The sequence below is a fragment of the Gracilinanus agilis genome, chromosome 3, assembly GCF_016433145.1.
Source record: "Gracilinanus agilis isolate LMUSP501 chromosome 3, AgileGrace, whole genome shotgun sequence".
NCBI lineage: Eukaryota > Metazoa > Chordata > Mammalia > Didelphimorphia > Didelphidae > Gracilinanus > Gracilinanus agilis.
The window spans coordinates 122,217,750-122,240,010 of NC_058132.1; the positions used below are offsets into that span (position 1 = coordinate 122,217,750).

General features: G+C 37.9%; 1 protein-coding gene across 1 annotated transcript in view; it reads left to right on the forward strand.

The window, feature by feature from the left end:
- The window catches only part of RNASEH2B (ribonuclease H2 subunit B), a 77,364-nt gene that overhangs the window by 34,885 nt on the left and 20,218 nt on the right, over positions 1 to 22,261 (forward strand). Inside the window, exons 4-6 of the mRNA XM_044668945.1 lie at positions 3,892 to 3,968; positions 8,552 to 8,669; positions 21,351 to 21,415. Of these exons, the coding sequence (XP_044524880.1) occupies positions 3,892 to 3,968; positions 8,552 to 8,669; positions 21,351 to 21,415 (260 nt within the window). The remainder of the gene's footprint in view (positions 1 to 3,891; positions 3,969 to 8,551; positions 8,670 to 21,350; positions 21,416 to 22,261) is intronic.

A 22,261-nucleotide genomic window follows, 5' to 3' on the forward strand; every position in this document is an offset into this window, starting at 1 on the left:
ACATTGCTGTTACCGTGCACAGTGATCTCCTGGTTCTAATCACTTCATTTTGCTTTAGTTCATTTTGGTCTTGACATGTTTTTTTGAAACCACTCTCCTTATCATTTCTTATACCACAATAGTATTCCATCACAATAATATGCTATAACTTGTTCAGCCATTCCCCACTGATGGACCTATAGTTACTTTTCCTTTTCCTTTGATCTCTTTGGGGTTATAGACCTACTAGTGGTTTGGCTGAGTCAAAGAGTATACATGTACACAGTTTTATAGCCCTTTGGGCTAATCCCCAGTTATTCTCTACAATAGTAGGAATAATTTATAGTTCCACTAGATTTATTAATGGACTTATTTTCTCTCATCTCCTCCAGCATTTGTCATTTCTGATAGGTGTGAAGTGGTATGCCAGAGTTGTTTTAATTTGCATTTCTCTAATCAATAATGATTTATTTTCATATGGTCATAAACAGTTTTGGTTTCTTCTGGAAATTCCTCATTCATATCCTTTGATCTGCTCCCTGGAAGCACTAGTGCTCCTCTTGGGCCCTGGCCCCCTGAAGCCACAAATACTAGGGTGACCAGGGTCTCTGCACCCTTGGAACTGACTTTTAGCCCTCCTCTCCACACTGGAACTGTGACCCAGAACTGAATATAGACAAAGTTGCCAATCAGCACCAGCTACACCTGGCACCAGCAGAGACTCCCCCTTTATCTCTTTTTAGCCAGTTGTCTGACCCCCTTACCAGCATCTCTGAGCTCAGATTCTCCGTGAACCTTCCACCGCCACTGCTGATGCTGGGGTTGTACTTTCAGCCGGCTCCCACCCCAGTGTCACAGACCTCTCCTGCTGACCTCCTAAATTGTCTTCAGCAGGAAAAATGTCTCACTTTGACCTTTAAGTTGGTTCTGCTGCTCTTAAATTTGATTTGAGGAGTTATTTTAAAGTTGCTTGGAAGGGAATATTGTAAGAATTCAGCTGAATTGCTACCTTTCCTCCACCATTTTCATGGGTCTGTTTTAATAAAAACCAGTCAGTCTTTAATTAAGCAGATGGGGCTGGAGAGTGAGGAGAAGGGGAAGAATAACTTAAGAAATAAATTTTGGTGCTTAAAAGGTCAGTTTGCGTGTCTCTTGGTTTTCTTGTTTCTCCCTTTATTCTTATCAGAATATTTTTCTCTACTCACAACCCTCTGTTTTCCTTGTGCCTACCTATAATACTCTGAACTTAATACTAAGAAAGATTTGATCTTGGGAGTTATCATGGCCTAGTACATAAAGCACTGAACTGAGAGTTAGCAATATCTGGATTCAAAGCCTACTTCAGACATTTATTAGGTATGGAACCCTGGGCAAGAAAGTCTCTCTGTCTGTTTCATTATCCATGAAATGAATGTCACTCAGTCTATCATTCAGGTTCCCTTTCTGCTCTAAATCTATGATCCTAAGATGTTGAGTTCTTTCTAGAGCAAGGATTCCTAACTGTTTTTGGGAGTGTCACGGATCCCCTTGGCAGTCTGGTGTAGTCTCTTTCTCAGAATAATGCTTTTAAATATATAAAAAGAAATACATTGAATTATAAAGGAAACCAATTATCTTGAAATAAAGATGTGTGTGTGTGCATGTTTTTCCCCCCCCATCCTTTAAAATCTTATCTATGGACTCATGAGGCCCAAATTAAGTACCCCTGTTCTAGAGTCTTGATTAAGAGGGCATTTGATTCCTGATAATTCATTTAATGCCACATCTCTTTTTTCACCAACTCACTCTATAGTTCATGCACAGCAAAAGATGAGATTAAAAGTTGCATGGAGTCGATAAAATCCTGGTGGTTTGTCACTAAGTGTGAGAAAAGAATTTTGTCTCTGTGAAACTAAGGAAGAAAAAGCATCCTGTGATGATTTCTGCTTCATGGAATACAACTCATTTAATCACTCATTTGGGGGCCTGCTTCCCAGGACATCTACCTGTGGCTGGATTCTGCTGGGAAGAGACACTGATATCCCAAATGGAACTGGACAGGCTTAAAAAAGCAGGAGGCAATTTTTTGGACTGCACTACCATATTTTAAATATTTCTTCCTCATTGCTTTTTCTTTTTTTCTTTCTCCTTCCCTCCCCTCCCCCTCCCCCTTCTCTCTCTTCCCTTCCCTACTCCTTTAATCCCCTTTCCTTCCTTCCCTCTCCTCTCCTCTCCCTTCCCCCTTCCCTCTACTCCTTCTCCTCTTCCCCTTCTCCTTTCATTTCCCTCTACTCTCCCTTCCCTTCCTTCTTCCCCTTTTTCTTTCTTTCATTCTTTCTTTTTCTTTTTCTTTCTTTCCCCTGAAGAAATATCTGTTCTGAGTTTTGGCCACCTGGATTTTGTTTTCAGGCTGGAAAGCCTGTTCCTAATTTTTGAATATAGCGGATGCCATATGTAAAATAAACTTAGTGCTTCTGATAAGGTTATTTTTATAAGCCATTTTTCCAGATTTTTTTGAATAATCAGGCAGTGCCTAAGTATGAAATTCTTTCCTTAAGTTTCTTGCTTACTGTATAATGGACCCCTCCCCCCCAACATGTGCACATACATACACAGGGAGAAGTCTCAGTGCAGCTTTTGGGGCACCTCTTGTATATATGTGTATACTTCTAGGTGCTTGCTTGCCTATATACATACATATATAGACAGGCTACATAAATACATATGTATGCAGATATTTACATATGCACATGTGCATACACATGTAGGTGTGCCTGTTGGTCTATATATATATGTGTGTGTGTGACATATTTTCATATTTTTTCTTCTTGTTTTAATTAAAAATATCCATGAACTTGTTTTTATAAAAAAATATCATAAGGATATTTCAAAAGAATTGGTTTCCTTTTTTAATCATATGCATTTTGTTTTGTGCATTTAGAAACATTATTTTGAGAAGGGATCCATACGCTTTCCTTGACTGCCAAAGGGTCCGAGGCACAAAGCCAGTTAAGAAGCCCTGGGTCTTCTCTCCTGACGTTCTTATTCATCTTCAGCCGAGCAGGTTGGATGAAGTGATGCTCTTGGGACCAAAGCCTCCACCGTGGAAGTGTAGATGGGTTCCGTATAGTTTCATCCGCCGTGTGGTAGCATTTTTGTGAGTTTAAGGCATTTAGGAGGAGACACGATAGGTAGGGGAGAGGTGGCATACAAAATTAACTTGTTGGATTTGTTTCTGTTTCGATTGCCACGTCCCTGAAGGGCTGTATCACTGGGAGAGACTTGAACTTAGAGAAAATATCCTCATTTGCTCATGCCCTCTCTTGTAGACTACTGTGCTTTGGAATTTTCTCTATTGTGTTTTTGCTGCCTTGGCAGACCTCTATGAAGGCCGATGCTACTATTTTCTAGGTAGCATTTAAATAGCCACTGGCTCCATGGGAACCTGTGAGGGGACTGACGGTGTGTGTGTGATGCCTCTGTCCATATAGCTTTTTCCCCCACCTGCAGAATCCCAGTGAATTCCAGTTTATAGCCACTTTATAATCTGATGTTTGCTTGGCAAACAAAAGTTCTACCATTCTGGCCTAGTTTTTTTTTGTTGTTGTTGTTTTTTGTTTTTGATTCTATCTCTGTAGAAAGTCATTTTTAAGGAAATCAATAGAAAATTAACAGTAGGTTTCAATAGGCTTGGCTTTCTTTCCACATACACACAGAAAAGAAGTTGTTTGCTTTTTGGAGGGGAGTCCAAATTCTTTATGCCACATTTTGGTTATTTAGAATTGCATAAAATCATTGGCTTATTTATGAACTACTGTTTAACATGAAAAAATTTCAATATATACTTTAGTGACTCATTTTCACATTGAATGTTAAGATAATAGAGTTGACAATTCAGCATGTTTAATTTTTTTTTTCCTTTTCAATCTGTAGATGGTCGCCTTTTACTTGTAACACCAATGGACCCTTTGTTTATGGTTCTGTACTACCTTATAAAGGCTGAGAAAGAGGTATGTATCCTGGTTAGGAACATGGAACAGTTAAGGGAAAGGATAAAATGTTCTTTTCCTACCCCACTCCCTTCTTCTTTTAATTATTATAAAATGTAGTTTCCAAAAACTTCAGATTTAATTTCATGATCATAAAAATGTAAAACATGTGCTTTGGGACAGGTTCATAGCTCAGAGCCCTCAGGCTCTGAGTTTTAATCCAGCTTCAGCCACTAACTTGCCATGTGACCTTCAGCAAGTCACTTTTTGTGCACTCTTTGTGCACCCCCACTAGAGTCCTATAAGGACTTAGTAGTGAATGTTTTTTATAAAACACTTGTTAGATTTGAAGAAGTATGATTTTGATATCAGAAAAATAATAGCATCCTTGGGGAGAATTCAGCAAAGAAAAGAGGAACTCACTTTCTCACCTGTGTCTCAAACACTCTGGAAGTCAGTAGAAGGAATGGAGGCTCAGAAGGCATTTCTAGAGATGGGATATCTTAACTGATGCTTATATTCTAAAATCTCATTAGTTGGGGTCACACTTACTTGGCATTCGTGATTATTCAATCAAGGCTGAACCGACATTTTCTTTCTTTCATCAAGAAAAAGGAACTTTCCAAAAGCAGCTAATTGTCTAACTGAAATTATAACTTCTCAAGAGGACAAAATGTTTGGGAGTACTTTAGGCATAAGCAATGATTAAGTTTTGAAGTAAGTTTTAGCGCTTTATTAAAACAGGCCTTTCTCCTTTAGGGCTTCCTCTGCTTTTTAGGAGTTAGTTCAGGTTTCTGGAACCTTATGAATATAATGAAATTCTCCTCCCCTCTTTTAAAAAATGTAGCCTTTATCCTAATACAGATTAGTGAGGTTTTATTATATAAATCTGTCCTCCTTTCTTTTGATTTGATACCTAACAGTAACTGGGGTTTGGAACAAGCAAGCATTGAAGAAAGGAAGATGCCTTCCTACTATGCAGGCAGCCATGGCCCTATTTCTGGGCATACAGAGAAAATGGAAATTTCAGGTGACCCAAGCAAGATAAATTTAAGTTTGAAAGCCACCAAAAATCTCTGACTTTCTTGACCTTTAAAAAGAGGCAGTTGGGGCAGCTGGGTAGCTCAGTGGAGTGAGAGCCAGGCCTAGAGACAGGAGGTCCTAGGTTCAAAGCCGGCCTCAGCCACTTCCCAGCTGTGTGACCCTGGGCAAGTCACTTGACCCCCATTGCCTACCCTTACCAATCTTCCACCTATGAGACAATACACCGGAAGTACAAGGGTTTAAAAAACAAAAAAACAAACAAACAAACAAAAAAAAACAAAACAAACAAAAAGAGGCAGTTAATGGCACAGTGGATAAAACACTGGGCTTAGAGTCAGGAAGACCTGAATTCAAATTCAGCCTCAGGCACTTTCTTTGCCACCCTAGAAAAATCACTTAACTCCTCTTTGCTTCAGTTTCCTCATCTATAAAATGGAGATAATAAGAGCACCTACCTTGTAGGTAGTTGTGAGGATCAAATGAAGTAATATTTGTAGAAAGCACTTAGAGCAGTACTTGGCACTTAATAGGAATTATATAAATGCTTATTCCCTTCCTCATCTTTATTTTTAAAAATATTTTATTTTTTCCCAGTTATATATAAAAACAGTTTTTAACATGCATTTTTAAAATTTTTGAGTTCCAAATCCTCTCTTCCACCTCCCACCTCTCTTCTTTTCTGAGATAAAAAGCAGCTTGATATAGGTTATATGACATGTGGAGTCATGCAAAATATATTTCCATATTAATCATGTTGTAAAGGAAAACACAGACCAAAAAAATAGTATGTGTCATTCTGCATTCAGACAGCCATCAATTCTTTCTCTAGAGGTGGATAACATTTTTTATTACGAATTCTTTAGAATCATCCTGGATCCTTGTATTGCTGAAAATGATTGCTAAATCATTTTCACATTTGAATTGCTGTTACTGTTATAGTGTTCTGGTTCTTTTTATTTTGCTTTGCATCAGTTCTTGTAAGTCTTTCTAGGTTTTTCTGAAAGCATCCTGCTCATCATTTCTTATAGCACAATAGTATCCCATTAAAATCGTATACCACAACTTATCTAGCCATTCCCCAATTTAAGCATGCCTTCAATTTCTAATTCTTTGCCGTCACCTTCCTCAGCTTTAAAACATGTTCTTTCTGTTTTATTTTGTTAGATGACGTGATTGTTGCCAAAGGTTCATCCATTTTTATCTAGTAATATTCTCCCAAGGCATCTTTATTCAGTCCTTTAAGCAAAAATGTTTGTAGTTAATAGTAAAAAGTACTATTCTATTTAAAATTTAAAAAATTGTTTTTAGAAGTTTTCAATTTATAGTTTTTTCCAGTTGGTGGGGGAAATAGGATAAGGATCTTTTCTAATGTTAACCTTTAATTTCCTTTTGCAGAAATTATTTTGACATAAGTGAAAATAACTCTTTTCTTCACAGCAGTCCCAAGTGTAGCTAGCCTTATATCCAAAACATTAGCAAATTCTCATGTTGCAAATTTTTTTTTTTATTTCGGTAAAAGAAATAAGAGTGAACAAATTAGTTAATTATAGCATTGTATTCCAACCCTGACCTGTGGTAGGCCACATACATACACACAGAAGATTACCTTCTAGTCGTTGAGTATTCAAAACATTGGCTAATTCTAACAGAATGTAAAGACATGGGTGATCTTGGAATAGAAATCCACTAACTTTTAAGATTTTTGGCCCTCTGAGAACCAGATTTTCCACTTGAGTGACAAGAAGGACATTGAATCCAAGGCATTTCCAACCTCTGTTCTTTGCGACATGAAATCTGAGAAAACCCCTCACCCTAGTGAACAGAGGGGTCAATGAGCGTTCCTGATTCACGCTGCTGAAATCTTGTGTTAGTATTTCTGTTCAGTAGAAGAGAATGGAAAACTGCGTCTTAGAGTTCAAAAGAAATTGTCCCTAAAACAGAAACGGAGAGCCGGAGGGAAGAGGGAGACGTAGTTAACAGAAAAAGACGCAGCTCCTGCAGAGCCTGCTGCTTACCCCGGATTCTCACAGGCCCTCGATTGATTTTGGCAAACTTCATGTATCTTATCATATTAGTTAAATGGGGCAAAATGGAAAGCAATTCATAAGGAAGATATGCTGAGTTTCTGGGTACCAAACTTCAGTCCAAGTCTCTGGGTCAGTGTTTTAGGATGTGTAATATATTTCTACCAATCTAATTTTCATATTACTGATGGTGCTCCATGCTCACCTTTATACTTCCTTTTTGTTTTAATTTTTAGTTGTTTTGCAGTTGTAACTGACTCTTCCTGATCCCATTTGGGGTTTTCTTGGCAAAGATACTGAAGTGTTTTGCCATTTCCTTCTCTAACTCCTCTTACAGATGAGGAACTGAGGAAAACAGGGTTAAATGATTTGTCTAGGGTCATTTGGCTAGTAAGTATCTGAGGCTACATTTCAACTCAGGAAAACTCATCTTCTTTACTCTGGACTGATACTTTGTCCACTGTGCCACCTAGCTGCCCCTCTTTTAATTATACTCTTTACTGTTAAAACTATATACTTCTCATCTATTTATTTTTGAGTGGTAATATCTTCTTTCTTTTTTTTAGAATGACTAATTTTGGTTGGTTTCTTGGTATACTGTGAAAAAGAAAACCTCTGGGTTTTAGCCTTGACTCTGATCCTACCTAATTGTGAGTGAGAGCAAGTCACTTAATCTTTCTGGACCTCAATTCCTTCTTCTGTAAATTTGGGGTTCAGATCTAAGAATGCCGGCCAACTCTCATGTTCCTTTGTGATTCTGAAAGGTTTTACCATCTTATCTAATCAAGAGACTTTGTGGTCCTGATAGAGACAGTAAGCACTTGGAGATTTTCCCTCAAGGGACGGCTCATACTGTATTTGGTGTGTGAGTTAGATTGTATAGCCCTGAGGTAGAATGGCTGGCAGATCAGGAGGCAGCTCCAGAGCCCTGTTCTTCGCAGTCCTCCCTGGGCTGTGCCAAAAACACTTCATTTAAGACTTCAGGCTGAACTGGAACTGACTTCCCAGAGGTGAAAAGTCAGGGCCGTATTCTCATAAGCTGCCTTTGTCATTTGGGACTCTTTATGGAAAAGGGAGTTGGGATATTGAGGAATCAGAATTCAAATGAAAGTTCTGATGTTGGCCTTCCTCCAGCAGGTTGTGGGTGTAGAAAGGAATGGGCAGAAATTCACTCGTGTAAACTAACCCTCTGTCATGCTCCAAAGAAGCCCCTTCCTCCCCATTCCCCACCCAGTCCCTTTCATCGTTCCCCCCTCTTTTGAGTGAGTTTCTATGTTTTTGAGTGTGTAGATTAATTTTATATCATAGTGTTTCATAAGCAGATAATGTTTAAAATGCTTTATTTATGGTTAGTCTGGAATCAATTTATAAATTCATTATGTGGCACCTCTGGCACTTTGCCTCCTTGGTTTAAGGCTGCCAACCAATAAGTAATATAATTTATTATTATTATTTTCCCCCTCCTCTTGGGGGAGAGAGGAAGGTTGTTGTTGACAGTAATGCATGTTTTCCCTTTGATTTATCGTTTTTTTTCAGCAGGGGAAGTTTCAGCCACTGGATCAGATTGTGATAGACCCAGAGTTTCCTAGCTGTTCCATGCTGTTGCAATGTGCCAATCTCAGACTGTTTCTTCACCATGTGACAGAGGAAAAAGGTACAGTATTTAGGAGCTGTGGTCATTCAAAAGATGACTCTCTCCTCATTAGGTATTAACATTTGGAGTTGCATTTTATTGACATCATAAAAACAGGAATTGTGAAGTTGAGTTGAAAACCTCATTACTTCTCAGAGGACTAAGGTTGTTGTCGTTCAGTTTTTTCAGTTGTGCCCCACTCTTCATGACCCCAATTTGGGGGTTTCTTGGCAGAGATACTGGGATGGTTTGCCACTTTTTCTCCAGTTCGTTTTATAGATCAGGAACTGAGGTAAACAGGGTAAGTGACTTGCCCAGGGTCACATAGCTGGTCATTGTCTTAGGGTAGATTTGAACTTATAAAGATCAGTCTCCCTGACTTCAGACCTGGCAATATCTCTACTGTGCTACCTAGCTGACCTAAATCTTCTATCCTCAGTTTCTAATTGATATTCAGAATTCTTAGATTCATCAGGCATTAAATGTCTGGATGTTTTCTGTCCTTAAATGTAGGGGTTTCCATTAGAAATCCTTATTAATTCCTTCCTCATGAACAGAAGGTTTTCCAGTGATGATCAGATTGTTCTCAGTGATCAGTATGGTCATATGGCAGGTCCTGTAGTCCAATGCCTCCAAAGTTTTGAGGGTCAATTGCTTTAGTTTCTTCTCCCTGCTCTCAGTCACTAGCTCTCAAACCTTAGTTGGGTCATTTAATTTCTTTATATCTCACTTTCTTTTTCTGTAAAATAGGATCATAGTACCTACTCTGCTTAACTCATAGACTGCACTAAGGAGTAAATAAGCTTCCATGAATATATATTGAAAAATAAAAAGTGAATTCAAATGTAAGCTATCATAATTATCAGTTTTTTTAAAAATCTTTTTGCATGTCCCTTCATTTGAAACATGGTCTTACAAAAAAAAGTCTTCCATTGCCAGAATTTATCATCAATAAATCCCTTAAGTGAACTTTCTCACTCCTTCCATGCTCCTGAGTATGCCACCATTCTTTGTTGCCCAATCCATTTACATTTAAAAAAAATTAAAAACATTTAAACATGCCTACGGCAGTGGTGATGCAGTATTTCTAGAAACCTTTGCTGCACTCCAAACTTTTTAGTTTATTGAACAACACTGAAAGTACTTGTATCAATGGCACATCAGTATAACATTGGAGGTTCCATGATCTACCTTTTCTTTGCTCTTTCAGACTTGGTTTTTTCCAGTGTCATGGTTAATGTGGGCAGGCAGAATGGGAACCAGAGTCACTTAGAAACCTGATAACTTGTGATTGGCCAGGGTCAGAGAGAGTTTGGCCAACTAGGACAATTCTTTTGGGACCAGGCAAGTGTTGGCTCCAGGAACTCTTGGCCAGTGATTGGAAAGAAGAGAACTACATTAATTATGCTCTATCTTCAAGGTGCCTACTAAATTCCTTTTTTGGCTAAAATTGGAATTCTGTTTGTAGATCTGAGGTAGTATGTAGTGCTAAGGCTTCATCAAAGCAATTTCATTAAAAAGATATTGTTTTCCTTAGCCAGCATTTGGCAGGAAGAAAAAAACAGGCTTATTTGTGGCTGAGTTGAGTCATGGGGCTATTCTAAAAAGACTGTTTTTGAAAACTGAAGTAATGAAGAAAAATTACTGGGTTGTTTTAATTTTTGAAAAGTTAACACAAATTGAAAATGCAATTGTGCAAGACTTTGCAATTGGTAATACAGAAATATGACAGACTTTTCTAAACTTGTTGAAGTGAGTACAGGAGAAAGCACACTGATAGTGGAGCCAGACGACTTGGGTTCAAATTTTGCTTCTAATGTTTTTCCCTGTGTGACCTTGGGCAAGCCACTTGGTCTTCAATGGCAGGAGTTGGGGGGACAGGCTGGTGGACAGGGAGAGACTCAGTTTTCTCATCTCTAAAATAAGGAGATTAAGCTAGATGTCCTTCTGGCTCTGATTTTGTAGAAGTCGTTGGCTAATGTACTACTGGTAATCCAAACCAAGAAGTCCCTTGGTCGTGTCTTCTTCTTTACATCCCTGACCCTGTGCCCTCATCACATCTTCATTGAGGTCAGGCAGAGGAAATCATTATCTGAGACCTGATTTTATGTTCTGTTTTTCTAACTAATCTCCCTTACCTCTAGCACTGCCTATGTTTAATCCTTGATTTTAAGAAGCCTTTTCAGTGTAAACAAAATAGAACTTCTTAGAACTTGTTTTGGACTCCTGGGTTTGGTTGCGTGCCCTGCATATATCTTGTTTGCTCTGCCTGGAGGAACTCTCATCTCCTTTAGGATGCTGTGCCTGACAGCAGCCACTTACTCTCATGAGGCATGCCTGGCACGAGATCTGTGTCTCAGGAGACTCTCCAAGTAGATCAGACTTTACATAAATAAGAATACCTCTCCTGTTTATCTTCCATGTCAAAAGGCAAAGGAGAAAGAGTGTTTATATGAAAGTGCTTCTATGTGTTTTGATACCCAGATTGTTTCTTCAGTAAGGCAGGGGAGGTCTTTTATTTTTTCTCTAAACCTTGTTTGAAGATAGAAAGATTCCTTGAGAGAATAGCTCCAAACCTTTTTGTGTGTGTCCTGGACTCCTTTGGCAGTGTGGTGAAGGCTATGGACTCCTCAGACTTGTAAATACATCAAATAAAATACAGTAGGATTTCAGAGAAAACCAAGTATATTGAAATACAGGTTTTATATCAAACCACATATATGTGTGTGTGTTCACACATCTTTAGATGTATGTGCACATACATAAAACATGTATATACTATAATGTCTATATATGTAAGCATATGTACACGTGTGTGCACAAATATAATACATGTGTGTGAATACAAAACAAATTCATGCACATCTGATTAAGAAGCTCAGCTATAGAGGAAAATTGTTCACAGGGACAAAATATAAGACTATCTGTATACATATATGTGTGTAATAAATAGATATATGGTTATATATAATAAATAATTATATACAATATATAGATATATTACACGCATTTTATACATATGTATATTACACACATATATATACTTACTCACCCCCACCCCCCAAATTCATGCACAGAACCCCTGCTTTAGAGGAGAGAAAGAGACAAAGAAGGAGAGATGGGGGTTCCAAATAAAATTTATACCATTAAAGATAAACAATATATAACCTGTATTAAAAGTAAAAGTGGAATGATGGAGGAGGATGGTTCTTTGGCCAAGAATTATCCTGACTTGATAACAGGATTAAAATGATGTCTAGTTCAAATATCTAATTTTAAGTAAGTCATGCAAACTTTTCATTTATCTGGGCCCTTGTTGTTAAGGTGACGGTTATATGGCTTTCTTATCAATCTTGTCCTGCTGTTTTTTAAAGGGTTGTAAATGTGTTGAATTTCACAGTAGCACAGAAAGCAAAATGATCTTTTTTGGGTATAGTTAGGAGTTTTTTTGCAAAAAGATAAAACAATGATTTCTGCCTTCTGTGGTTGAAATGCAGTGGATTTTACATGACAAGTTTTCATAGAGTGGATTCTTTTCTTGCATTTACATAGTTGTAGTTAGTCAACACACATTTATTAAACACTTGCTGTGTGTCAGCAACTTTGCTAAGTGCTGAGAAAAAAAAAGGAAGGAACACATACTTTCTTTGCTCTGGAGGAGGAGACAGGCTAATTAGGAAAACAACTATTCATTCAGGATCTGTTCAGAGAAGATGAGAGGTAGTGTTGAACACAAGGAAAGCACTGGCATTTGGGGCCTTTTTTCTTGCTGACAATAAGATTTGGGCTCAGTCTCAAAGCAAAGTACGGAAACTAAGAGACATGGATAAGAGGAGAATGTTCCAGGCCTGGGGGATAGTCAGTGGGAAGGCACAGATTAGGAGATGATGGACTGTTGTACGGGAGGGACTGTCAAGGGCCATTGGAACTGGACTATAGCGTGTTCCAAGGGAAGTCACATGTAAGAAGAGGGTCAGAAAAGTAGGAAGGGGCCAGGTGTGAAAGGCTTTAAGTGCCAGAAAAGGACTTTATAGTTGAACCTGGATATAATTTGGATCTATTGGAGTCTATTAGAAGAGGGATGATAGGTGAAAGGTTTGCTTTAGGAAAATCATGTTGGCAATTGAGTGAAATATAGATTAGAAATGGGGGAGACTTGAATCTCAAAGACAAACCCACAGACTTTTCGAATAATCTAGGAGATGAGGTGATAAGGGTTTGTACTCTAGTGTGGCTGTGTTAATGAGGAGAAGGGAACGTGCATTAGAGATGTCCTGAAGATAGAAGTGATGAGACTAGGCAGCTCATTGAACATGTGGAGTGAGTGTGAGTAAAGAGTGACTCACACCAAGTTTATAGGCCAGGGAGAATGGGAAGATGGTGGCACTTTCATCAGTAATGTGGAAGTTTGGAAGAGGAGATGGTTTGGAATAGATAATTAGTTGTGTTTTAGACATGAGGAATTCGATATATGTATAGGACATCTAGTTTAAATGTCCAGTAGATAAGTAGTTATGCAGGAGTGGAGCTCAGTAGTGAATCTAAGGGTGAATATGTAGATTTGGGGATTTTCTTAATAGAGATACTAAATGAGGACTGTTAATAATTGCCTTGCTACTGTGGATATATCTTTAAGTATTACAACTTGTGAATATAGAGCCACTTTCTAATCTTCTGGATGTGTTTCTGCTTCAGCATTGTGTATATGAGAGACTGAGTGTGTATGTGTTTCTTCTGGTGGTTATCATATACCTAGGACCTAATTCTTTAACTGCATTGGATTACTTCTCAGATAAAATGATATCATTGCCTCCCACCCCAAATGATGGCTTCAAATAAATGTTAATAGCTCATTTTCAAAGGAGCCATTTAATATTCTCTTGGAAACATTATCTCAAAAAAGTTTACATGTGGACATTTGAATCTTTTATTCTTCAATGTACTTTGTTACACTCTTCTATGAATCAGTGTACTAGACCTTGTAAAAAAATCTTTTAGGGGGCAGGTAGGTGGCTCAGTGGATAGAGAGCCAGGCCCAAAGATGGGAGTCCTGAGTCCAAATCTGGCCTCAGATACTTCCCACCCGTGTGATCCTGGAGAAGTCACCACTCTTCTACCTTGGAATCAATACACAGTATTGATTCTAAAACAGAAGGTAAGAGTTTTTTTTTTTTTTTTTTTTTTTTTTTGTTTTTTTTTTTTTTTTTTTTTGGTTTTTAAACCCTTAACTTCTGTGTATTAGCTCATAGGTGGAAGAGTGGTAAGGGTGGGCAACGGGGGTCAAGTGACTTGCCCAGGGTCACACAGCTGGGAAGTGTCTGAGGCCGGATTTGAACCTAGGACCTCCCGTCTCTAGGCCTGGCTCTCAATCCACTGAGCTACCCAGCTGCCCCCAAGGTAAGAGTTTTTAAAAAAACAAAACAAAACAAATTTTGAAGGAGTGACTAGAGAGAGTGTTTATTATAGGACAACACAAACTCCAACCAGATAAATGAAGAACAGGGCAGCTTATGTCATCTCTGCAGGTGATCGTCTAGACACAATATAGAACTATTGCTTCTAAATCCCCAAACTAGCTATCCTGAAATTAATCTCCAAATGTTATATCCCCAGGGCTGGCACACTAAGGATTTGTAGTAAATCTGTTTAGGACTGTGGAAACTTCTCTCTTTCTTTCTCTGATTTTTTGTGTCTGAAAAAGACAGACCCACAGTGGTTCTGTCCTGAGTGATGACGGCAGTGACCTTACTATCACCTACTTTATTAGCGTCCATGTTCACTAGATCTGGGGAAAGAAAAGGAGATTCTTGCCAAACAAGTTTCACATACGGTGGAAAGATGACAATGGAAAGGATTAATAAAGGGTTATGGCCTTCAGCTCTGGAGTGTGACGTTTTGTTTCATATTGCTCAGGCAAAAGTTGTACCGTGATCTTGTCTGAGGTGATTAGCATGAAGAGCTGCGAAATCTTACCTGATTAAACAAACCAAGTATGCTGCCAAGTTTTGTATTCCCAGAAGGCAGGGGGAAGAAAGAGACCATATGAGTTTGTGAGTTATGGAAAATGTTGAGAAAATAGATGTTAAAATATGCTTTAGGCGGTTTGCTCAACAATACATCAGGGAAACTTCCAAGTCTACATAACAATTACTCGATGCTGAACATATTATTTAATTGTAGTCCCGCTTGTATTCCATCTGTATTTCTCAAGTGCAGGCTTTCCAGATGTTTTAGGCCAATTTTATAGGCACCAGACACATTAGGGAGAAAAGACTATTCAATACATACACGTAATATCAAACTCAGTCAGTAAACTCTTACAAATATTAATGTGTATTGCATTTTAAACACAAGCAAAGATATATACTATTAATTATCATCAGCCTAGAGCTCTCATAGTTGTTAGCCTTATTGGTTTTCAGTGTTTATGACTACTAAAAATGAGCAAATTTGTGTGTGTGTGCACATGTATGTGTACACAGGTCCACACACACTTGTGATTCTAGTTGTACTTTCATTCATTCCCTTTGACTCACTAATTATAATGGGGGATTTGAAATATTCCTTGTTGCCCATTGCCACTTGCAGATACTCCCTCTACCTCCATCACTTAGTAACCTTTCCTCCTTTAAAGTTCTTTCAATTCATATTTACCATCATTAACATTCTGATAGCTCTTAGCTACCAAACCTGAAGACACTCTCTTTCCTTTAGTGGGTTTGTTGTCTTACTTTTATTCATGGTCTTTCTCTACATGAAAACTCCTGCCTTCATGATAGAGGGTTTCAAGTACATATTGATATTGTCTCAAACACCCTAAATTCACTTAGGGACTGGCTTGGAGTTTTGAGATTAGAACTCCACTCCAATTTAGCTATATATAGCTAAATGATATAAATGATAAATAATAAATGATCATACCCTTGATCTGACCACCACCCACCAGTATTCCACTTCCATATTCATTAATTTATCACTCCATCTTTAGCTTTTCCTTATGACCCAAACCCTTTTTATAAAAAATCAGTAAAGTGACCTACAATCCTGCCACCTCTTAGTGCTTTACCAGGAAATCGCCACTACACTGGCTATGTTGCTATCTTGACTCTCTTGGTAAACCAGCTCAACTCTGTATTGTCCTCTACACTTGAGACCCTTGCTACCTCATCCTCCAACCAATCACACCTCGACAAGCCCAACTTTAGATTACTTCTACCATCCACTGCTTTTAGTCCTCTTCAGCTCACATGTTGCTCAATAGAGCTGGAGAAAATTGTGAGACTGCAGACTGGACCCACTACAGATATTGATCACAGCATCACCTTTATACAACAGGGCAATCCTTTTCTATGCCCCTAGTTCATTCATTATTCTAGCCATTCTTTTCTCTCTCTCTCTCTCTCTCTCTCTCTCTCTCTCTCTCTCTCTCTGTCTCTCTCTCTACCTCCTTCCCTCCCTCCCTCCCTCCCTTTCCCCCTTCTTCCCTACAACTTTCTCTCCCTCTCTCTTTCTCTCTCTCTCCTTGCTTCACACTTCACTGAAAAAATTTGAGGCCCAGAACTCCTTCTCCCTGCCTCCCCTTTACCTCATATCACTCAAATGCCTTTCTTCACTATTTTCTCTTTCATTCCTTCTCACATATCATATACATAGAATGTGGCCCTTTTCTGTATCAAGGCAAACTTCTTTTATATGCACAAGTGATCTCATTCCATTCTGTCCTCCAGAAGAATGACTTTTCTATCATCCAGACTCCAAACTTCAGTCTTTCTGTTTACTGACTGTTTCCCTGTTTCTTACAAAGACATGTGTCCCACCCAAAAAACCCTCACTTGACTTGTCCATCTCTGCTTAGGTCTCTCTATCTCTTTTCTCACTTTCATAGCTAAACTCCTTGAGGAAGTGATCTTCAATAAAGTTCTCTACTTCCTTTCCTTTCACTTTTTTAACTCTGTAGGTGTACTTCTGATCTTGTCATTCACCTGTAATTGATATGTCTGCAGACCTTCTAAATGCCAAATTAATAGGCTTTTTCTTAATCTCCTTCTTGAACTCTTTGCAGTCTTTGAAACTCTTAATGACCCTTTTCTCCTTGATACTATCTTCTCTGTTTTTGTTTTTAAAATAAAACCCATACCTTCTGTCTTAGAATCAATACTGTGTATTGGTTCCAAAACAGAAGAGCAGTAAGGGCTAGGTAGTGGAGGTTAAGTGACTTGTCTAGAGTCACACAGCTTGGAAATGTCTATGACTAGATTTGAACCCAGGACCTTCCATTTCTAGACCTATCAGCCTGACTGTGCCTTTTCAATCTCTCTTGCTAGATCTTCATATAGGTCAGGGCCATTAACCATGGATGTCCTCCAAGGCCGAGTACTAGATCTTCTCTTCTCCCTCATTACTCTTTCTCTTGGTCTCATTAGCTCCCATGGATCAAATTATCTCTATGCAGATGATTTTTAGACACCTTTAACCAGCCCTAACCTCTCTCTTGACTTTTAATTCCACATCTCCAGCTGCCTATTGGATATCTTGAATTAGAAGTTCTATAGACTTCTTAACCTCACCATTTCCAAAGCTGAACTACTAAACTCTCTCCTCTTCCAAATTTCCCTGATAATTTCAAGGAGACCGCCATCTTCCTAGTCACCCAGTGACTCCTCACTGTTGACTCGTGACTCTCTCATCCCGATATACAGTTTGTTCCCAAGTCTTGTTGATTCTTCCTTCCGAACATCTCATATATCTCCTTTTTTTATAACATGACTACTACTGGTACAGGACCTCATCCTCTCTCACATCTGGACCTTGAGTCTTTCTCCATTCCAGTCTGCCCTCTACTTAGCTTCTTAAAGTGATCTTTCTAAAGTAGAGGTGTGACCATGTCACACCCCCACATACTCAGTAAACTCCAGTGGCTTCCTATTGTCTCCAGTATCAAACACAATTTGGCTTTTAAGCCTTTATATCCTAGCCCCTTCTTAACTTTCAGTCATCTTCTACCCCTCCCCTCTAGGTATGAACCAGTGACACTGGCATCTTTGCTGCTGTTCCTCACATAAGACATTCCCTCTCTTGAATCCATACCTTTGTCCTGGCTTTCCATTATGCCTGAAATGCCCTCCCTCATCTCCGCTTTTTCGCTTTCCTGGCCCCCTTCAAGTCTCAGCAAAAATCCTTTCTATGGGATTCTTACTAGACTCTTAAGTTCTTTATGGACCAGGGACCTGTCTAGGCTAATCTTTGTACCTCTTCCAGTATCTGTCATGGTAATTTTGTTCATAATAAATATTCATTGAATGTTTCATGAATGAATGAATGAGCGAAGAGGGATCAGGTTTGTTTTCCTTGACCTCCTAATACAGAAGTAGGAGCATAGAGATTGGGGGTGGGGGTGGTGACATAAGAAAGAACTTCCTGACCCTTACAAGCTGGCCAAAACTGAAATGAGTTGTCTCTTGAAATACTGAGTTCCTCATTATCAGAGAACTTTGAAAGGAGGATGGGTAACCATTCCTGCTTAGATATGGCTTGGCCTTGATGATCTCTTAGCTTACTTCCAGCTTGGATTCTGTGCCACTTTCACTGGGAGTGACATATCACTGCAAATCAAATCTTTTGGTGCTCTGCCTGGAGCATCAGAATATATTATTTTTCCTGACTACAAGATAGTTTCATTGCATAACTAGTATTTATATAATGCCTTATGATTTGGAAAGGGCTTACATATCAGCACCAGTCTAGGAAGAGTCAAACCAGAGGTGAGGGTGGATAGGAAAGGGATACTCAATAGCTTTAAGAACTTGAACTTCAGGTTTTATCATGATTAAAATAATCAGACAATTTTTTTGTACCTATGAAAATCGGGCACTGTTTAAGATGTATCACTCCATCCCTCAGCATTAAAATCTCTACTAAAAACACTTTGTATGATACAGTCTTTAAAATCTTTTGTATACTGGAGAACTAGTATTTCTATTTTTAAGGTTTTTAAAAAACTGTTATATGATATTGTTGGGATTGACTTTTGTGACAATGTTTGCAAAATGAAGCAAAGAAAAAACTATAATTTCAGCAGTCTTTTGGAGCACAAGAGAAACATGAAGGTAATCCTATAGCTGTGTGGCTACCTGTATAGACAATGCCATCTTAAGGTGGGACAAATGGCTCCAATAATCTACATCCTGTGGAACATAAAGATAATACAAAGAAGTCAAGCTGTCCAAAAATGTGGACATATGGAAAAGTAAGATAATTTGTCAAATATTTACCTTAAAAATAGAACCTGTTTCCAATTTTGCTGTAGTAAAATTTATTTTATACTTTACTGAAGTTTCCTGTGACTACTTGTCACAACTTAATGCCCATAGTAATAATAGCAAATTGCTAACACAAAGTAACATTATATGTTTTCTTCATCTCTGGCCACCAACAGAACCTTCTTTATGGGTAAGTTCTTATGGCTCCTTTGAAATATTTAGTGTATCACAGGGTAGGGAATGCCCTTTATTTCTGAGAAAAAAAAAATTTTCCCCTCTCATATTCTGCCCTGATTCTGAAAAATGTCTCCCCAGTGGCTTTCCTCTTTTCCAGGTAGTCCCCCTGAACCAATAGGCAAGAAGTTTATGAGCAAGAATTTTTATATTACTGACAAAATCCCATTTGCACATACTTTTCCTTTTTGTTATTCCAAGGAAGAGACCTAAGACTTTGAGGGAATTGGAGCAGAGCCGCCACTTCATCTTGCCTTATTATTGGTCTTAATTTTGGGAAATCTGCAATAAAAACAGAGAGGAAATACATAGCAATGGAGTCCTGGGACCTTCTGGCCCTACTAGTATGCAAATCATTTAGTATTGGTACAAATGATTTAATGGAAATGTAGTCAGGTTTCCCTGTCTAAACAGTTTCCATTCCCATTACTTCCATGTAGAAGGAGAGAAAAAAAAAGTAATTCTACATAACTATTGGAGAATTACCATGAAGTTACATATGGTAAGCCCCAGTCTGGCTCTATAATTTACAGTGGCTTCAAGAATAACTTCATGATGAAGTAGGGGAGCATTGGAGTAGAAGCGAGGCCACGAAAATACAAAAATCTCTTAAACTGAAGATTGTTGCAGATGGATACATTTGCTTAATAGTATTTAAAGCTGACTAGGTGGATTGTGGGCAAGGAGAAATATGTTTTATTGGAAATATAGCTTTTATGCCCATACAGGAATAGTCTGATTATAATATAAATTTAAAATTTTGAGATACTGCATTAGTTATACTTGTAATACATTTCTGACTTCTATTTGGATCTTTTCTTATTATATTAGTCCTGCTGTCTCAGAAAGGAGTGATTGATAGACTTTTTGTTAAGTTTATGTAATAGCCTGCCAATGCCTTTGTAAGCTTTGTTATGTATAATATTGATCTTGTTGAGATAGTGATATTGATGGCCAGTTGATATTGATAGACTAACACTGTCAGGGAGCTCTGGTTGAAGGCTGTTGATAAATTTGCTGGATACAGCTTAATCCAAAGTTATTTATTACTTATGTCTAAGAAGAGAAGCAGGGATAGGAAAAGGATGTAGGAAAAAAGCAGGATATATTAAGTCTAACACAAAGATTTCTAACTGCAACCCAGAACCCCTCTGTCTTACAAGGGACTGCTTCATGTTCATCAGAGTGAACCTACATTGATCTATTCTTTACTGTCTAAAGATTAAATCTATTTAACTAAAGCTATCCTAATAGATGATCTTAAAATTATATAATACTCCTTAAATTATCTTTAAAATTTCACCAGCTGCCTTAAACTAATTGTCAAATAATGACAGTTAGGATCAGTCCCTGATTCTCAGCAGGTCCCCTGAAACTGATGCTGCTTCAGCAAGAAACAGCGCCTCCTCTGGCCACTTTTCTCCCCCTTGGAGAAAAGACCTCACATCAACCAGTCTTCTTCAGATAAAAAGGTGTTTCTCAATTTCTCCAAAGTTAACTTTTAGGGAAATCCTTCACAGATCGATCAGAGCAAAATCTCCAGCCACCTGCTTCAAGCGAGTAGCTCCAGAGAGAGACCAATGCTCTCTTTCCTGTCATGCAATTCTCTTAAAGTGACCCACAGAAAATTCTTCTCTTCCCTGCTTAAAGGAGCCAAAGTAAAATTCAAAACTCTTTCTCTAGACTAAATCCTTACTTATAACTAAGTTAATTAAATTCTTATCCTAACTGTTATTAAAATTTACAGGATCACAAAATATTGAAAGTAGAAGACATCTTCTAGAACTTCTCAGTCAACCTCTTTTTTCCAAATTAGGAAACTGAGGCCCAAGGATGTTATGATTTGCTTTGTATTCACATGGCTTTTGTTAGTAGCAGACCTAGAATTATATGCTGGGTTTTAGGGAATGGACTTTTTTCATAAATTTTGACGTGATCTTAAAAGACATTCAGAAAAGAAAAAGTAACTCACATGTTAATTTGATCAGTCTTTAAAACATTTCTATACCTCTTTATGTTATTTGTTACTAGGAAAGGAAGTAACCATTTTTCTCAGTGAAAACAATTTTCTCACTTGCATGATTAGATAAATCCTGAAACCTAACATATACATACATATATATATATATATATAATGTAGCTTTAGAGTTTCTTTTGAGTTATACCCATTTTTATACTGATTTTCTTTTTCCTCTTTATTTTAACCTAGAAATTGGCAATAAGAAGTTTTATAAGTACAGCAAAGAGAAAACATTGAAGTGGCTGAATAAAAAGGTATAGTGGGGTTTTGTTTTTTGTTTTTAGCATTAAGTCTCTGTGTATTTAAAGTGGGAACATTAATATAACAAATTATTTTATTTGAAACAGCTTTTTTAGAATGAACTGAGCCAGAAAAGCTACATTAGAATTGCCAATTATGATCCAATTAAAAGCATATTAATAATAATTATTCATTTCTAAAGTTCTTTAAGGTTTACAAAGCACTTTCTCCACAGCAGCAGCATAAATTAGATAATGGAAATATTATTATCCTCATTTTACAGATGAAAAAAATAGAAACTCAAAATGGTTAAACGACTTATTCAGGTCATTTAGTTAGCAGGCATCATAGCAAGGACTAAGATTGAGGTCTTTCTTCTGTCCAAGTCTAGCCCTGGGGGAGACTTCCTCTTGCCATCTAGATAGTATGACAAGATTCCCATGCACACTGGGGCAGTTTGAATATGGGTAAATTGGCAGAAAGGACCTTAAAAAAGGCTTATTAGGTGCTTAAAGAAAAGTGGAAAATATATTTATTGACCTGGAAAACAGTATCATCTCTAATCTTGTGGGATACTGTATAGATATTTATAGAAACCTAAAATAATTATTCCTAGACTTCCAAAGTAAAACTTGATTAGCCTCCACAAAGCCTTATGTTAATTTCTTTCTTTATCCTTATGGCATGGTTTTCCACATTGAGAAGAGTCAGATGTTCTTTTTTTGGTTTGTTTTTGTTTGTTTTTGTTTTTTTTTAACCCTTGTACTTCGGTGTATTGTCTCATAGGTGGAAGATTGGTAAGGGTGGGCAATGGGGGTCAAGTGACTTGCCCAGGGTCACACAGCTGGGAAGTGGCTGAG